The 20,176-nt window shown below is 32.5% G+C and overlaps 1 protein-coding gene across 1 annotated transcript; it reads left to right on the top strand.

Moving 5' to 3' along the window:
- The first annotated feature begins 9,085 nt into the window (after positions 1-9,085).
- Positions 9,086-15,453, top strand: LOC133824376 (RNA demethylase ALKBH10B). Its single transcript, XM_062257258.1, has 8 exons — positions 9,086-10,311; positions 11,115-11,237; positions 11,702-11,799; positions 11,964-12,081; positions 13,451-13,570; positions 13,684-13,796; positions 13,895-14,049; positions 14,385-15,453. The coding sequence occupies exons 1-8, from the start codon at positions 9,708-9,710 to the stop codon at positions 15,091-15,093; spliced, it is 2,040 nt and encodes a 679-aa protein (XP_062113242.1). The 5' UTR covers positions 9,086-9,707; the 3' UTR covers positions 15,094-15,453.
- The last annotated feature ends 4,723 nt before the right edge of the window (positions 15,454-20,176 follow it).

The following is a 20,176-nucleotide window of genomic DNA, read 5'->3' as shown; positions in this document are numbered from 1 at the left end:
TGGTAGCACTCTAAAGACTATAGGTTGGCTCATTAAACCATAGTGCGCCATATCTAATAATATAAGCCCAATAGGCCCAATATACCCCTTAGGGTAAGAAGGCATACGAGACATATATATAGAACATATATGTTGTTGGGTGAATATAAGCATGTGGTTTTGGTAAGGGTTGCTCTCCATAAGTTCTCTCTTGTATTGCGATTTTCTAATTTTGTTTGTGTAGATTGTGAGAGATTCAAAGATGAACATTGGAGACTCAATGTCAGGTATGTTTATCTCTATATATTCAATTCAATACCCTAAATAAAGTTTGATCTTCCAGCTTACATGAGCATGGTTTATTGTTATTGAAATCAGAATTGATAATGTTATAATGCTCATATGTTAGAAATATAAACACCATCAACCCCTCTTAACAGGCAAACATCATCAATAATTGAAAAATCACCAAGAATCCCAATTCTCTTCAAAACCTCAAGATTAAATAAAGAACATAAAAAAAATGGCTTACCTCTGTGATGAATTCGTATTCTACAGAATAATTGAACTCCCAAACAGTTGTTATTCCTCCCCTTGGTGTTCAAACTCTCCCAAATTTCTTCAGAAACAAGACTTGCTCCCCTTGGAATGAACCCAATACAAGTGTGAATAAGTGCCTAGGAAGAGAGAGAGAGAGAGAGAAAGGTGCCGAACGTGATAGGTAGCTGCACACCAATACTTAGCCAATATTCCCTACAAAATGGTCAAATGACCATTTTACCCCTAACCTTACAACCTCAAAATTACATCCCATGGTCATTTTAGTCCTTTGCCCAGAATCCCCACTAAACCTCAAATTCCCAATTTAAATACTCTAATCTCCCAAATACAAATATTTTCCCCCAATTATATCTTATTTGCCGATAATTCTCAAAATACACAAAATTACCAAAATACCTCATTAGCTCACCTTGAGCCGGATATAAATTCTCGTTATGACTTTTCTGCTAAATTGCTCAAAAGGATTGACTCATGCTGAATATCACGAATATATCCACATAATAATGTGGTTTAAAAAATATGTCATATAAAATTACAGTTATACCATCAACATGTCAGAATTATAAAAATGTTAATTTCTAACAAAAGCAGGTCTTTAAGCACATATAATACACATAAAAAATACTCACATAATTCACATATTCATATATATATATATATATATATATTTATAATCACATAATTTCTAATTATGCCCTCTAGACACGCTAATTAACATATGAGATATTTGCGGCGAAAATACCTAAGTTTTGCAAATTATGACACTTAAATACCTAACTCTTTTTTTTTGTAGCTAAAATACCTAACGTTACACTTTCTTGGCACCCGTTGGTACCTCACCGTTATCTAACAGGTCAGCGCCTACGTGACAATTTCTGATTGGTCCACGTTATTAATAATTGAATTTCTATTTAAAAATTCATTTAAATATTTAAAAATTAAATAAAACTCATTAAAAATCTAATAAAAAATTAAAATTTTATTTAAAAATCACACTTTAATTAAATTAAAATTAAAAATCATTATTCAAAATACCTAAAACTAAAAATCTAATTAAAATAAATACATTTTTTCTCTTTCTCTCTCCCGATTCTTCATCTTCATCGTTCTTCCTCTTCTTCTTTTTTCTGGGTTGCTGGGTTGGAGAAGATGGATGTCGAGGCTGGGATTGCTTGGACCGAAGGATGACAAAGAGCACAAATTTGGGTCTGCTTGGATGGAGCTCAACAGTCGGCATCTAGGCTGAAGAAGATGGATCTGCGATGCTGACGGGGATAGCTTCAGACGGAACTCCGACCACCCTGAGCATGGAATGGTTGGGACTGATGGGTCTTCGTGCGCCTCTTCGACATGGGGCTGAGATGGAGACTGAGAAGTGGCCGTGGTTGGGCTCCAGTTATTGAGGCAGGCTTGGCATCTCCCGATGCTACATCTTCTGTTCAACAGGGCAAATCTTCAAGGGTGGCTTCAGTGCGAATCTTCGCGACAGAGGTATGGATGCGAACTTGGCTTCTCCGAAATCTGGGGCTTCGTCGAGACAGAGGCGTGGATGGCTTCGCGACTGGGTTGCTTCGAAATTGTGGATTTCTTCATATTTGGGTAATGTTTGATTGATTTTGTAATGTTGTTTGTACAGATTTTGAGATTAGTTTTGATTGAATGTTTGAATATTTGTATGAATTTGAATTGTTTGAAAGTTTATATGGATTTTGAATTTTGTTTTGATTATGAGATTGGATTGAAATGTTAATTTTTTTATGATCTGGGAATACATACTTTGTAATTGTTCTTAAGTATGGGTTAGCTTGGATCTTGTAAATCTAGGTTTGTAAATCTGGGTTTTAGATCTTATCGGCTTGGGTTTGCAAATCTTGGAAACAATGTCTTATTTAGTTCTTAATATTTTTAAATTTGTTTTAATTTTGATAATGCTTTAATTTTAATTAGTTATTAATCAGATTTTTGTTTTATTTTTAATAAGATTTTTATTTTTACGGACTTTAATTAATAATATTTAATTTTAATTTAATTAAAAAATGAATTTTAAATTATTTAAAAGTTTTTATTAGATTTTTATTTAATTTTTAAATATAGAAATGATTTTTTTAATTAAAAAATGAAAAATAGACACTTAGACCAATCAGAAGCCACCACGCAGGCGCTTTCCTGACACTTAATGACCAGGTACCTATGGATGCCAAGAAAGTGTAACGTTAGGTATTTTAACCGCAAAAAAAAAAGAGTTAGGTATTTAAGTGTCATAATATGTAAAACTTAGGTATTTTCGTCGCAAATATCCCTTAACATATTAACCCTTATTAGAAGTTTTAGAACGCTACAATAGAGTTTAAAAAGTAATTTGTCAAAATACATAGTTCAAATATATAATGAGACAAGACACAAGATAAAAAATATATATAAACCCTAATATAATAATAAATAAAATAGAGTTTAAAAAGTAATTTATCAAAATACATAGTTCAAACATATAATGAGACAAGGCGCAAGATTAAAAAAAAATATAAACCCTAATATAATAATAAATAAATAAAATGATATAGCCTAGCATATACTATTTTCTTTTTCTTTCATACAAAAAAAAATGTAAAGCACGTGTTTAACTAAAAAAAATAATAAATAAAAAAAATTAAAATGGGTTACAACTACTATTTAGGCTAGGCCTACCCTCATATAATAACGTGAAAACCATGTGTTAAAGTAGATTCTTTTGCCACGTCACATCATTATCTTCTATATTTTGGTTTTATTTGTAATTTGAGATATGCTTCACTTGCCAAAAAATAAAAATAAAAAAAATACACCGTAAAGTATCTGATGTTGTTATACTTAACCATTGGATGATTTTTCCATTTTTTTCTACCTTAAATAAATATAATTAATTAAAAAAATATGTCTTGTGTATAAAAAATTAGTATATAGTTTGAATATACCTACCAATACTATTTGGAGTCATTTGGTAAGAACTTGTAAACAATATTTGGTTGTGTATGAGAATATTTAGTTAGATTTCTCTTAATTGAATTACATTGTTTATTTAAACACAATAATTTTATACATTATTTTGAAAAAATAATTATATGTGGGATTCACCAATTATAATTAATGAGAGTATTTCAAACTCACCATTTTGGAAAGAGTAAAGATTGTCCTGAATAATCTTATTTCTACTATCTTAACATTTTAGGGCTTAAAAAAATGAAATTTTTATATCAAACATGAAATATTAAAGATTATTATTCCCATTCCCAAAACAACTCCTTAAATCTATTTATATAGTTGGCAATTATTTAGTATTATTGTTCAACATTGTATACAATGCAAATGCTATAATATGTTTTACACATTAAATTAGAGTACTTCTCCATTTTTTTTATTTGTATTTTTTGTTGTAAGTATTATGGGCACAAAAAATGTAACAAATTGATCAAATTTGACACTAAATTCATTTTCTTACTCTAATGTACAGATCTCTTTGAAAATAGAGAAAGAAAAAACATCTTCTCATCATGTATTTATGTGCAAACAAAATATTTATAAATTGGTTCATAAATATAATTAAATATGGAAGTTTCTCATGAAGTGGGCCTATCTTGTATTTTAATAAATCTTTGTTTACTAACTTTTAATTTAATATAATGTGAAAGGAGGTTTATAATTAAACTGTGTAGGCTATTCACCCAATACAAACGAAAGTCAAACATTTAGTAAATGCTCAATTATGATGTTTAGCTGATGCCAAAAACTTTTCTTTCTTTTCTTTTAAATATATATAGAGGACAATTCTCATAAAGAGACTTTATTTTAAGTATTTTCGATCCGTGAATAGTTTTCGGTGTAATTTTTTTTATGATTGTGTATATTGTAGCTATTTAGAGTATTCTGCAAATTTTTAGATTATATCAAATAATTTACAGTACCGAAAATTAAATTCAAACATATTATTGCGTGTGTGACTAAGTTTTTAGGTCAGAGTATATCACACATTAACATATATTGTGAGTGCTGATCCACTAACTTTTATATTTTAGGTCTGCTCCAGGTGTTTTATTGAGGATTTTTTGAAGCTAGTCATGACTTTCTGGGCAGTTTGAAATAGGAATAACAAGAAATATGCTTCTTTTCTTTGCTTCTACATTATCATAATAATGTTACTCTTAAGTTGAGGAAGAAGACAAGGTGGGAGGCACCAAATGAGGGGTTCTTACTTGTGAATTGTGATGCCCTTCTAACCACGGTCTCCTTTGAATGCGACATTGGAGTGTCATTATTCTCGATTATAAATGATAGGGGTGTGCTGATTTTGTCTGATCCAATTAGAACCAAATATAATCGATCGCCAAAATTTAAATATCTAATTATAAATGAATCAGATCAAACATAATTTTTTAAAATTCAAATTGAATCAATTGGTTGTTGGATGTGCGCAGAAATCCAATACAACAGACCAAACTGTTTCAATTACATTTATATATAATTTTAAAATATATTTATTTAATTTTATTACCCCGAGTGTGCCCCTCCACACATAGGAGTATTAAAAAACCTTAAATCCCTAACCATATATCACTTTTTTTTCTCTTTAATTATGATTTATTATTATAATTGATGTTGGACTCCTATAAATTATTATGATTTATGCTTGAATTTGTATTGTTTTGTATCATTGTGAACTAATTAGTGTCTTTATTTATATTATTTTAAAAGGTAGGTAACCATTTGGTACCTTGTGTTTTTGCAAAGTATCATTTTGATACCTTCTGTTTTCAATAATGCTCATATGGTACCCTGTATTTTAAAATCATATATATTTGGTACCCTAAACTCAAATTTAATTAATAAAATTTTACCAATTTAATCAAACTGCTGTCAATTATATAAGTTCCAAGTTTAAATTTAATTACTTAATTCATATAACTGATGACAGTTTGATCATATTGACAAAATTTTATTTATTAAATCTGAGTCTAAGGTATCAAATATGTATAATTTTAAAATACAAGGTACTATATGAACATTATTGAAAACATAGGGTACCAAAATAATACTTTACAAAAATATAAGGTACAAAATGAGTAAATTCCCTATTTTAAATCATTTGGATTTTGGATGAGTAGTTAGTATTTTTATAATTGAAGTATATTATATAAGTTAGGTTTAAAGTTGATTTTTTAAAAAATAAAAAATAATTTTTTTGCCTAAATAAAGGTTCTAAAATAATAGTTGAACTCAATCCAACTAATAGTTAAACAGATGATACATCCAATGGATATATTGTATTAGATTAAATCAGTTGTAAAAATCAATATCTAATTAATAATTAAATTAAATCAAATAGACTTAAAACTATTAGATGTGAATCGATGAACACCCGTGATGAAGGCTGTGTTGTGGCAGCTGAAGTTGTTTTCAAACCGTGCATTTTCTCAGTGGAAATGGCCGAGGCTTTGGCGGTCAAGCATGGCCTGAAGCTGGATAGAAAAGTTGGAATCATACCTTTCTCTTTGAGGTCTTATAGTGCTATGGTGATTGTTTTTTTTTAGTTGATAATGATACTAAACATGTGGATTAGGAATGATCGTTGAAGATATCGAGGGCTCTGCTAGTTTTAGTTTGTGTTCTTTTTCTTTCTTTCTTTCTTTTAGAGAAGCTAATATGACTACTTATGACATTTGTAAATTTGCCTTGAAAAACTTGTTTATAGTTCTTGGGTGGGGAAGTTCCCTTGTGTGGAGAACCTATCCTTGTTTAGTGTTGCTTTGCAACGAAGTTTTTCTATTTTTTTTTTTGGCATTTACTCATTTGGTACCCTATATGTTTGCAAAGTATCATTTTGGTACCTTCTGTTTTCAATAATGCTCATATGGTACTCTACATTTTAAAATTATACATATTTGATACCCTAAACTCATATTTTATAGATAAAATTTTGTCAATATTATCAAACTATCATTAGTTATATGTAATTAAGTAATTAAATTTAAATTTAGACCTTATATAATTAATTAAATTGATAAAATTTAATTAATTAAATTTGAGTTTAGGGTACCATATATGTATGATTTTAAAATATATGATACAAAATATGTACGATTTCAAAATACTGGGTACTAAATGAATATTATTATAAATACATGGTACCAAAATGATACTTTACAAAAATACAGAGTACCAAATGCTTACCTACCTTTTTATTTTATAAAAAAAGTAAGCATACTCCAACATATTTTTTTCCCTTAAAAATTAATTATCTAATTCTTAAAAATCATATTCATTAATAGAGCCAAAAAAAATTCATCATCAAGAAAATTAGGTGATATAAAAGTAAGTTATTGTATCTATTTAATTTTTATATATAAATTTATATATGAGATTGTATTAAATATTTGTTTAGCTTAATTATTTATTTTACCAAGAAAGATTTAATTTTATTATTTTAAAAGAATATGTACATTTTTCAAAAAGACAAAGTATGGATAGTGCAATTACAAATAAATATATATTTAAATTTAAGAGATATAATAAATATAATTTGGACTGTTTATATAAATGTATAGAAAGTGAATACAGCTTTCTCATTGGTCCTATAGACCAAATCATACTCTTTAATTAATTTGACTTTTTTGTCCAAGACACCTTCGACACTTTAAAAATATTAATATATATAGGGAATTCTCTTATATGAGTTTTACTTTAAGCCCTAGCGATAGGACTCTCAGTGTTTACAACCCATGAACAGTTTTTAGCGTGATTTTTTTATGACCGTGTATATTGTAGCTATTTAGAGCATCCTGCAAATTTTCAGAAAATTCCGAATAGTTTACAGTATCGAAAACTAGGTTCAAACATGTTGCACCCGTGACTAATTTTTTTTATGCGCGTGGAAAACAACATGTTTGAACCTAGTTTTTGGTAATGTAAACTATTCGGAATTTTCTGAAAATTTGCAGAATGCTCTAAATAGTTACAATATACACGGTCATAAAAAAAAGTCGCGCCGAAAACTGTTCACGGGTTGAGAAACACTAAAAGCCATACCGGTAGGACTTAAAGTGAAGCCCCTATAGAAGAATTGTCCTAAATTATCTTATAAGGGCTTCACTTTAAGCCCTACCGGTAGGACTCTCAGTGTTTACAACTCGTGAATAGTTTTCAGCGCGATTTTTTTTATGACTGTGTATATTGTAGCTATTTAGAGCATCCTGCAAATTTTCAGAAAATTCTGAATAGTTTATAGTACCGAAAACTTGGTTCAAATATGTTGTTGCACGCGTGACTAATTTTTTTTATGCGCGGAATTTTCTGAAAATTTGCAGGATGCTCTAAATAGCTACAATATACACGATCATAAAATAAAATCGCGCCGAAAACTGTTCACGGGTTGAGAACACTGAGAGCCCTATCGGTAGGACTTAAAATAAAGTCACTATAAGAGAATTCCCCTATATATATATTTATATGATTTTCAATGCACCCCAAAAAAGGCATTTTGGTGCACCTAGTGGATGTTTTTGCTTCGTGAAATATTTTCAGTGATTTTTTAATAATAGTGTATATTATAGTTATTTAGAGTACTTTGCCATAAATTATTGGAACTTTATTTTTTATAATATAAATTGTTTGAAATATCTCAAAAATTTACAAGATCCTCTAAATAACTACAATACATACGACCATAAAGAAATTATACTAAAAATACTTCTTGAGCAAAAAACTAGATAAAAATGCAACGGTGTACCTCTTTTTGGGGTGTACCGTATAACTGCCTATATATATATATTATAACTATATAATTTTGGATCTTGGTGGAAGTTTCAAATTGAAGTACACAACTAAATAGTTTAGTTGACTAGGATGGCAATTTAGTGACAAAGAAAATAAAAGTAAATGTCAAAATATACATGGGATGGGATGGGATGGGATGGGATGGGATTGAATTCAAGAATAGAATAACATTCTACAATTGATTAAAAGCTCCATATAAATAGTTAATTAATTGAACTCGACAATTCCATGAAAATGATTCCTCAACAAGTAAATTTATATGGCGTAATTGACTTTGTATATTTGATATAATTTTGGAAAATTTTAAGTTTGTGGAATACAAAACTAACTTATTAAGATTTTTAAGTTTTAAAATGAAATTCAAATTCAATCTCAATAAATTTATAGAAAATTAAACACCTATATTTACTCTAATTCCATTTTCCACACACTATTCAATTCAATGATCACAACAACATGATCAAATTCAACTCAAAATTAGGTAAAAAAAAATTATAGTTAAAAGAACTAACCAAACAAAAGCCAAAGATAAACTTCTCATCAAAAAGTCAAGACCCTCAACCTCAAGGAAGCTACAAACTTCCAAGATTCCAAAAAGTCTGAAATATGAAATTACTAAAATACCCCTGAGTTAAAAAAATTCTTACATTTCTGTCCTTCCCTCCTCTTGCAATGAGAGAGAGGTGGTTTCTCTCACCTTTCAAAGTCACCATTTAAGACCCAAACAAAAACAAAACAAAGCCAAACAGAAACACATGCGTGATCAATAAGCCATTTTTCCTTTCTTTCTTCACTTCAATCTCTTCACATTTCACACGCGCACGCACAAAGTTCCAATCTTTCGTTTCATTTCCAAACCCTAGATCTTAATCACTCGCCCCATCTTTACGGCACCATTCAAGTCCTCCTTCCTTTCTTTCCCTACTACTACTCAACTCAACACTCACATAGCCCTCCCTAACTTCCCCACCCCTACTACCCATTTTTGTCCAGATCTGCTTAATTCTCACTGATAATTCTCCTAAACCCACTTCCAATTTCTTGTCCCAGCTCCTTGATTCTCATCAATTTGGCTAATTTTCGTCGGATCGGTACATAATTTGAATAATTTAAAACAAACCCATTACGTTTTTTTTCATTGTTTCACTGAATTTTGCATTATTTATCATCTGGGCACTCGTAATTTCGACGAATATTTTGGTATTTAAGCTGAATTTTGCTAGATTTGGTGTTAAATTTTCTGGGATACGCTTGAATTTTTGTTTAATTGGATCTGAGGAAAGAACGTGAATGCTCCCTTGAGTATGCTTTATTATAGTTCTAGTTGGTAGTAGTAAAATTCTTTTTCCGGTCACTGGTTTCTCATGGCAATGCCATCGGGAAATGTGATGCTATCGGACAAAATGCAGTTTCCGAGCGGCGCTAGCGCCGGCACCGGTGGTGCCGAGATCCACAGGCAGTGGTTTCCGGACGAGCGTGATGGGTTTATCTCCTGGTTACGTGGGGAGTTCGCAGCGGCCAACGCGATGATCGACTCCCTTTGTCACCATTTGCGAGCCGTGGGAGAGCCTGGGGAATACGACGTCGTTATCGGGTGCATTCAGCAGAGGCGGTGTAATTGGAACCCGGTGCTTCATATGCAGCAATACTTCTCGGTGGCGGAGGTGATGTACGCGCTTCAGCAGGTGGCGTGGAGGAAGCAGCAGAGGCACTTTGATCCGGTGAAAATGGGGACGAAGAGATCAGCTACAGGTACTGGTACAGGGTTTAAGCATGGAGTCCATAGGAATGATGCTGTTAAAGATGGACATAATTCGACCGTAGAATATAATAATTCCTTTGATGGGAATTCTTCGAGTAATTTGGGTGAGCGAGTGACGTCGAGTGAAGAAGTAAAGTCTGGAAATGAAACTGAGAATTTGGATGAGAACGAGAAGGCTTTAGCGCCTGCTGCTGAGGATAAAAAAGGTAACTTTATTTTGGTTTCGATAATATTATATCTGTTATTATCATCCTATTTGGAGATTATCTTGTTTTATTATTAGATTTTGTTTTCTCTTTTCCTTTTGGGAAAGTAAAGTTTTTTATTTTTATTTTTAAGATTAGATATAATATGGTTATTGCGTTATGCAAAAGCTTGCTTAATGATTACGCTATCTTATCCATTCTTGTGAGCTGGTAAGAAAAGTTGCTTAAATGATTTTGAGAGCTGGATTTGGACCAATAAGGAAGGTGAAAAGTAATTAACAACCCTTTGAAGAAATGTAATTAGTTTCGACTGGAAAATATGGTTGATAAAGTTTGAAGGATAAGTTATCTCGGTCTTGACAATTTTTGCCTTGTATTTGCCACAAATTCTGTTCTTAAGAGATTTTTTTTTCACATTAAATTACTTTAGCAGATTCTTCTTTAATTTTACGAAGATGGAAAGTCCAAAGCTGAATATATTAGATTTTTCTCGTGACATTTTGTCCTTGATTGATAAAAAAAACAGAGGCATGAAATGCTGGATTTTCTATCTCTGCCTGGGCTGAAAAAACTTGTTTGTTATAAAAAAACTTGTCTATTTTTATTTATTAGTATGCACCTAAAATTTAGAAAGAAGCATTTTTGCAACTGCCAAGGATAAGATACAGATGATAACTGTCCTCTTTTATTAATACAAATATTTTTCATATCAAAATAAAAAGAAAATGTATGCAACTAAATGTATGCAATGAAATCACGTTGGTTGGGATATTGATAATTAATTTTGGTTTCTTTGGCAAAAGAATCTGTAACAAAGAATCATGAAGATTGCACCTTAAAAAGTTCTGGGAATTCTGAAGGAGCCATATCTGGAAATTCAGAATCAGATGTTGTTATAGATAATGGATGCACCTCAAGTTCTAAAGGTAAATATTTTATCTTTTTATGTTATAGTTGATTTGTTTCTGTGTGGCACAGTTAAAGAAATCAGGATCTGTGTCCCAATTGGATACCTGGTAGCTAATTATATTGGGTCTTTAACTTTTATTCTTCATGATATGTCTTTAAGTGATGCAAGAGGGTATGTGATCATTTTATTTCTCAGATGACCCACCCCACACTCTTTCATATATATGAAATTTTTTGGGTAGTGATGGTTTTTAATCATGTATGGATATGTTGTAACTCTATTTTTTTTCACATGTATAATGTTACATATTTTGTTTAATTTTCAACACTTGTTTGATCAGATATTGCAACTGATTTCTAGAATTTTTATATTTTGATCCTCATTTAATGAATCACTCCTCAACTGAGGGACAAAATGCTATTCAATTTTATTCTGATCTTACTGTGTTTTTTAACTTATTCTATTCTTTGATCATTACAGAAAATGATTCACATTCCATCCCAAACCAGAATGAGAATTCAAGTCTTACTAATCCTCCAAAAACCTTTTTTGGTAATGAGATGTTCGACGGAAAGATGGTAGTATTCTATTTGTTTTTTTGATAAAAAGTATTTTATTTAACAACTCAATGCTTATTCTTTGTCTTGAAACTGCAATTTGATTTTTTTAGTATTTATTTAAAAAAATTAGGATAATTTGTGTCTTCTACTTATGTTCTGAAATTTGGTTATTTGTTTTCTAGGTAAATCTGGTTGAAGGACTGAAATTGTATGAAGATTTCTATCCCAACAATGAAGTGCCGAAACTCATTTCATTGGCAAATGATCTGAGGGCTGCTGGAAAAAAAGGACATTTTCAAGGTACACTAATCTTTCTTTAGATGGGATTAAATAGTCGTTTCTTAGTTACATATTTCTAAATATTAATTTATATCTTGCATAAAATACTTTTTCTTGGAGATAGATATGACATAATGTTTGCATTTTATATTAGATATATTTACAAGGATTCAAATCCTGAACCACACACACTCATACAAGCAACGACTTCCCAGCCTCAAGTGGCATGTAGTGTTACAATTTCATTTCTGCTATCTGTTAGATTCTAGTTGTTAAGGTAGCAAGACATTGAAGTTGGTGCACATCTCTGTAACATTAGTGCTAGGGACATGACATCATCATTATTATTAATTATTGTGATTTGTGCATTTCATCTATTATATTCATAACAATAAATTTTACCTGGACATTTTTTTTTGCTGTTGTATCACATAAATTTTAAGAAATTTATTATGCATTTATTTTCTTTAGTTTCCTTCCCCCAAGAATTTCTTTAAATCCAAAGATAGGAAAGAAAAATCATTACGGAGCAATGAGAATTTGTGTGGGCTACAGGGCCTCAAACAAAGTCACAAAATAGTCATAAGTTGACCAGTATCATTATATTAACAGGGCCAACTTGTTTTTGGTCAGTCATAAGTTATTCAGTTCAGTGCTAAGTCATAGATTGTATTTGTAGGTTTTATGTTTGATCTATTGATCAGTAGGTTGGGGAGTTCCTCCCTATAACCGTTGCTTATGTTTTTCCACTCAATTGCCTGGAAGTATGTATTGTTGTATGTATTTATAAATGTTGTTAGTACATTATATTATACATATGTATTTCTGAGCCATTTGGATTAGTGATGTTGGATGTTATTCTCGTTATTGTTTCTCATTCTTAATTTTTTAAGTTGTACGTTGTGGATACCAAGAGCAATAATATCCATATATCATTTTATTCTCCATGCAATATTTATGACGTTGGCTGGTATGATTTAGTTTAAGATACCTGTTCTTTAGAAGTCTAAGATGATGCTCATTATTTTTGTTGTGTCTATATCGGGTATATTCATATTATTTATTCATTTTATTTATCATTTGACTTTTATTAATTAATTTAATTTATATTAAACACACACAAAAACCATATGTATGCCATTTTACAGTACCCCACCTGTATTTGTTTCCAAGGAAAAAAATGTTAAATGCCATGTTTATTATGTTGCATAAGCTCATGTTTGCCTTGGTGATGTTCCTGACGGGAGACTTAGATCCTTACCATGCATGAAACTTCTTTTATACTTTTGGTAACCTAGTATGAAGACATTATAGTTGATGACCTAATGCAAATGAATTTTGTTTTCTCGTATACAAATGCAATTATAAACTTCCTTGTTATGGAAAACAGGTCAGATATATGTTGCCCTAAAGAGGCCCATGAAGGGACATGGAAGAGAAATGATTCAATTGGGTCTTCCCATTGCAGATGCTCCATTTGAAGATGAAATCCATGCAGGGACCTCAAAAGGTACGTCTCATTTGTTCCTCAGAATCAAATGTTTTTCTTTGGCAATGTTAAAAATCATTGTCTTATCCTTTTCTCAACCCCTTGTTGCATTTTCCTTTTTTTAAACATTGCAGAACGGCGAATAGAACCTTTTCATCCCTTGCTGCAGGATGTTATTGAGCGCTTACTGAGCATGCAAGTTACAACTGTGAAGCCAGATTCTTGCATTATTGATTTCTTTAACGAGGTTGGTTATTGTGAGATTTGTCATTTGTATTGATGCTTTTTGAGAAGCATGTAGTGTGTGCTAAGCAAGTGTAATTTTGTTGGTTGACGATCATGAAGGGTGATCACTCACAGCCTCACACATGGCCACCTTGGTTTGGAAGGCCTATTTGCGTTCTATTCTTGACAGAATGTGAGATGACTTTTGGGAGAGTAATAACAATAGAACATCCCGGGGATTATAAAGGCACACTTCGACTTTCTCTTAAACCTGGGTAAAGTTTTCATCCTCTCTTTCTACCTTATTATTTTAAACAGTTATTTAGAGCGTTATCCCCATTGTAGATTTATCACAGGTAAATTATGAGTTCTACAGTAGGGGCTTGTTTCGGAGAATTTATGTTGGACAAGTTATCAAGTACAGTTACAGAAGGTGTTGCATTGGTGAAACCATGATTCATAATTTTATAACAGCGTTTATGTTCTTTTATAGATGGCCAAGATTTACTTCTTGCAGACATCTTTTGTTTGTTGTTGGTTTTTAAATTCATTAGTAATTTTAGATCTTTGCTATAGACATGACACACTTTGTTTCCCTTCAACAATGCAGATCCCTCCTTTCGATGACAGGAAAGTCTGCAGATTTTGCGAAACATGCAATTCCTTCTATTCGCAAACAGCGCATAATTGTTACATTCACCAAGTCTCAACCAAAGAAATCCTTGCCAAATGATGGTCAGCGTATGCCTTCAACCGGGGTGGTTCCATCTTCTCATTGGGTTCCACCATCCAATAGATCTCCAAATCACATTCGCCATTCTGGTCCTAAGCACTATGCACCAGTTGCAACCACCGGTGTTTTGCCAGCACCAGCTATTCGTCCCCAAATACCACCTCCAAACAGTATGCAGCCGCTGTTTGTAACTGCTTCCATTGCACCAGCCATGCCTTTTCCTGCAACTGTTACCATTCCGCCTGGCACAAGTGGATGGGCAGCTGCTCCACCAAGGCATCCTCCACCTCGCTTGCCTGTTCCCGGCACTGGAGTTTTCCTCCCTCCATCGGGCTCTGGTAACTCATCAACCCCTCAACATGTACCGAGCAACGAAACAAACCATGCTGCTGAGACCGTTTCCCCACCAGAAAAAGAAAATGGAACAGGGAAACCGAGCCATGGTTCAGTTGCTTCTCCAAAGGGAAAAGTAGACGGAAAAACTCAGAAACGTGAATGCAACGGAAGCGTTGATGGGACTGAAAGTGAAAATTCAGGGACAAAGGAGGACAGTACAGAAATGAGCAAGTCGACTGCAGCAGTTTAGAGAGGGACATATGAATATATATATAGAGAGAGAGATAGAGAAAGAGTGAGGGAAAGAAAGAGAGATTGAGAGGATTAATTCTTGGAAGGAAATAGGCTGCGAAGTGCAATGAGTTGGAAGCAAATGTAAAGAGCGGCAACATTCAAGACTTTTGACATGAGATCATATGAACAAGAGGAATGGGGAGACTTTTTAGAGGGAACTTTGAGTTCTCGTTGAAATCCCTCGTCCTCTGTTCCTTTTTTTCTTTTTTTTTTTGGTTGTTCAATTATATCAACTCTTACTATAGGTCGAAAGCACAACCTTAATTTAATCTTTTTTCGCTCAGAAAATTTTATGATCTCCAATCCTTCTCCCCCATATGAATTTTTTCTCCTTCACTTTCACTGCTCTCTCTCTCTGCCCACTGCTAAAGAACGTTTATTTTGAGAGAAATATCCATGAACATGTGGAGCGTCATTGCATGGATCACCTTACGAGCATGAAAAAACTAGTGAAACATGTCATAAACGATGCTTCTCTTTTCTCTCTAGAACTTCAACGTTCAAAAGGCACCACTCTTTTCTTTCTCAAAGCCAATATTCGGAATTTACATTGGTGCTATTGTCCGTTGGTTTTCTATTGGCTAAGGTTGTGTCGGGGGCATCTGTTGGTGGCAACAACGACTCAAACTTAGTTGTTCATTTGGTTGCATTATAATTTTTTCTCATTGTTCCTCATTTTATTCTTAAGTGGAGATCTTGTGTTGTTATTCTTTCAATAATTTGATTCCATGTGAATTTTTTCGTGGCCACAATCATTTATTTACAAATTTGTTTTTTTATTCAATCTCGTCTTCATTGTTTTTTTTTTTTGGTTTTTAGCGGCGAAAATACTCAATGTTTTCGTAGTATTATACTTTTACACCTAATATTTTTTTTTTGATAGTGAATATACTTAAACCCGCTAAAAGCATCTCTCCGTTACTACCCACTTGTTAACACCGTTATTGGTGCTTATGTGGCATTGATGTGTCCTGACTGAAATAACATGTCATTGCCACATGTACAATATAAAATAAAAATTAATTTAAAATTGCAAATAATTATAAATTAAATAAATAAATAACCAAAATTAAAAAATAATTTCATAAAATAAAAATCAGTTTAAAATTATAATAAAAAAATGTCTTCACTTTCTTGCTATTTTCTCACACTTTCTCTTTAATTTTCTAGCTTACCAAACATTTCAACATACAAAAATCCTATATTCTCACACTTTTTCTCTCATTTTCTAGCTTACTAAACATATATTTTTTTTAAAAAAACTTGTAAAAAGAGAGAGTATAAACACAACTTCATACAAATCATTGATAAACAAATACCCAAATTCATACAAATGAGATCTAGAAGAAAAAAAATCAGATTTTCTTTTCTTCTCTCAAACTTTCTCAACATCCAAACACCCATAATAATTTGGGCAAGAGAAAAAGAAGAAAAATAAAAATGGGCTGATAAAATTTGGGCCTGAGAGAAGAAGAAGATGGGGAAAAAGAAAAATAATAAAAAAAAATAGGAGGGGGGAGGGGGCCTGCGAAAATCTGGGTGCAAGAGAAGAAAAAGAAAAAAAGGGGTTGGGGGGTGCGAAAATCTGGGCAAAGAAAGAGAAGAAGAAGAAGAAGAAATAAGAAGAAAGAGGAAGAAGAAAAAGAAAAAAAAAAGGGGGTTGGGGGGTGAGAAAATCTGGGCAAAGAAAGAGAAAAAAAAGGGTGGGGGATGAGAAAATTTGGGCAAAGAAAGAGAAAAAGAAAGAAGTAAAAGACAAAAGAAGAAATTATGGGCAAAGAAAGTGAAGAAAAAAAAAAGAAAAAGAAAAAGAAAAAAAAGGTGGTGGGGGTTGAGAAAATCTGGGCAAAGAAAGAGAGAAAGAAAGAAGAAGAATAAAAAGACAAAGAAAAAAGAAGAAAATCTAGGCAAAGAAAGAGAAGAAGAAGAAAATGTGGGGATTGGGGAAGACGTGGGGTAGTGGTTGTTTTTAATTTTTTAATTTTTATTTGATAGATTTTATAATTTATGAAAATAATTTGATTTTGATTATAAAAATATATATTTTTTAATTATTAAATATTATTTTATATTGTACACATGACAATGACACCTTATTTCGGTCAGGCCACGTCAATGCCACATAAGCACCATTAACAGTCTTAACAAGTGGGTAGTAACGGAGATACACTTTTAGGAGGTTTGGGTATATTCACCGCAAAAAAAAAAAAAAAAGATTGGGTGTAAAAGTGGAATACTGCGAAAACATTAAGTATTTTCGCCGCTAAAATCCTTTTTTTATTAGGAGCTCTCCTCTAAACAGGGAGGTGACTTCATTAAAATAGAGTAAAGTCTTACAAAAGGTGTCTGAACAAGGACTCCAAACAAACTGAAAAACCAAACAACAAAAGACCAAACAACCAGCAACTAACTAAAACAACAAACAATCACAAACAAAATAAACAATACCCCTGCTTGCATAGTACCATTTTCTTTAAAGGTCTCAACAGCCCAAGCACTATCACTCTTGAACACCACAGCATCCATAGACATCATAGCTGCTTATTTTGTAGCCAAAATGAAGCCTAAGCTATCACCAGATCTATTTGGATCACCTTATCTACCACTACTCGTACGATTTTGCCATTATTGTCACGGCACAATGCCACCAAGCTCCTTGATCCGTGATCACCACATCCGTAGAGAAGCAAATCCATCCTGGAGGAGGATGAACCCATCGTTGGCCATCCTCAATCAAATTCAAATTTCCCCATTCTTGCATGCGCTTGTTAAAAATCTCGCACAGCCTGTGAAACAGATTTGGCTGCTCTCCATTATTGATTCCATTTCTTCCCCTATATATTAAATCCACTAACACTGAAGCTCTTAACATGGACTCATTAGAGGATAAATTTGGTGGTCTGTTAGCGTTATTGGCTAGGAAATGGAACCATTCCTTCCATCCCGAAACACCAATACGATTTGCATTTAGGCCCCAATAGTTCAAAAACCAAAGCTTAGCACTAAAAGGACAGGACCAAAATAGATGGAAGGAATCTTCTGTGGCTTGGTTACAATGGATACACTATGCATCATTGATATGCATGAAGGAAGCCAATTTGGCTTTGCAAGGAAGAGCATGAGTCTATTTGAATCATTTTACGCAATACAAGGTTCAAAATGTAATTTTTCATAATACAAAATCCAAACAGGTAATTTTTCATATTAGTGCATTTCAGATAGTGTCCTAATACTGGTCTAGGGGACTCTATGCGACCCTCAAGGTCTCTTAGTGCAATTTCATAGTCTCTTATAAGTGAGGTCTAAATAATCCAATGCGACTCTCAGGGTCTCTTAGTGCGATTTTAGGGTCTCCTAGTGTCATTTCAAGGTCTCCTATAAGTGAGGTCTAAATATTCTGATGCGACCCTCAAGGTCTCTTAGTACGATTTCAGGGTCTCCTAGTGTAATTTCAGGGTCTCCTATATGTGAGGTCTAAATAATCCAATGCGACCCTCATGGTCTGTTAGTGCAATTTCTGGGCCTCTTGGTGTAATTTCAGGGTCTCATATAAATGAGGTCTAAATAATCCAATGCGACTCTCAAGGTCTCTCAGTGAGATTTTCAGGGTCTCCTAGAGTAATTTCAGGGTCTCCTATAAGTGAGGTCTAAATAATCCAATGCAATCGTCAGGGTCTCGTAGTGTAATTTTAGGGTCTCCAATAAGTGAGGTCTAAATAATTCAATGCGACCCTCATGGTCTCTTAGTGCAATTTCAAGGTCTCCTAGTGTAACTTCAAGGTCTCCTATAAGTGAGATCTAAATTATAAAAGTGATTTAATCAATCAATTATATTATAAAATATTATTATAATTAATTTAATCATTGAATCACATTATAAAAAGACATTTCATTAATAATTTGATCATTTAATAATATTGTATAAGTGATTTACTTATTGAATGTGATTTTATTGTTTATAAATAAACCAATTAGTATCACTATATAAGTACTTTCATCATTGAATTACATTATAAAAGTCCAATTATAGGACTTCTAATTAGACTATATAACTCCTACTATTATTAATAAAAAATTGAATTACAAGTCAATTCATCATTTATATACATTATATAAGCCTTTTTATTAGTAATTTGAGGGTCTCCAAGTACAATTTTAGGGTCTCTTAGTGCAATTTGAGAGTCTCTTATAAATTAGGTCTAAATGCTTCAATGTAATCCTTAGGATCTCTTAGTGCAATTTGAGGGTCTCTTATAAATGAGATGTAAATGCTTCAATGTAACCCCAGGGTCTCTTAGTGCTATTTTAGGGCCTCTTAGTGCAATTTGAAGGTCTCTTATAAATGAGGTGCAAATGCTTCAATGCGACCCTCAAGGTCTCTTAGTGCAATTTGAGGATCTCTTAGTGAAATTTGGAGGTCTCTTATAAATGAGGTGTAAATGCTTCAATGTGACCTTCATGGTCTCTTGGTGCAATTTGAGGGTCTCTTATAAATGGGGTGTAAATGTGTAATGCCCCAAATTTCCTAATAAGGTTTAGAACTTTGATTAGGAGGCCGGGAGGGCCATAATTGATTTATTATGGTATTTAATGATCATATGCGTGTTAATGTGAATTATATTATTACATGATGATAAATGCATGCATATGGGTGTATTTATAATTATAAGGGCATTTTGGTAATTTGGCCTGTTGAGGGCATATTTGTAAATTGGGTGCATATTGTAATTTGTGAATGAGATTTAATTATTATGGAGATATATTCGAGCTATTCGACATGAGACGGTCATATATAATGGATTAGCGGTTTTGTCATAACGGGGTCAATTTTGGGGTAATAGAAATGTTTATTTGGTGATAGATTGGGAATATTTGAGATCAGGGTGAAATTCTGGAAGTTTCGACTATAGTGTCCCTGGGGGTGTTTTCGGGACCCCGAGCACTAGGTTTTATTTAAGGTTACTTAAGCTTGAAGTAGCTTGACAGATAAGAACATACGTTAGAAACTTCTCGTTCTCTCTCAAAACAGTCTGTTTTAC

Source organism: Humulus lupulus, chromosome 3 (genome assembly GCF_963169125.1).
Source record: "Humulus lupulus chromosome 3, drHumLupu1.1, whole genome shotgun sequence".
Classification (NCBI taxonomy): domain Eukaryota; kingdom Viridiplantae; phylum Streptophyta; class Magnoliopsida; order Rosales; family Cannabaceae; genus Humulus; species Humulus lupulus.
Note: the sequence above shows the minus strand (reverse complement) of the source record. Positions and strands in the feature narration are given on the sequence as shown.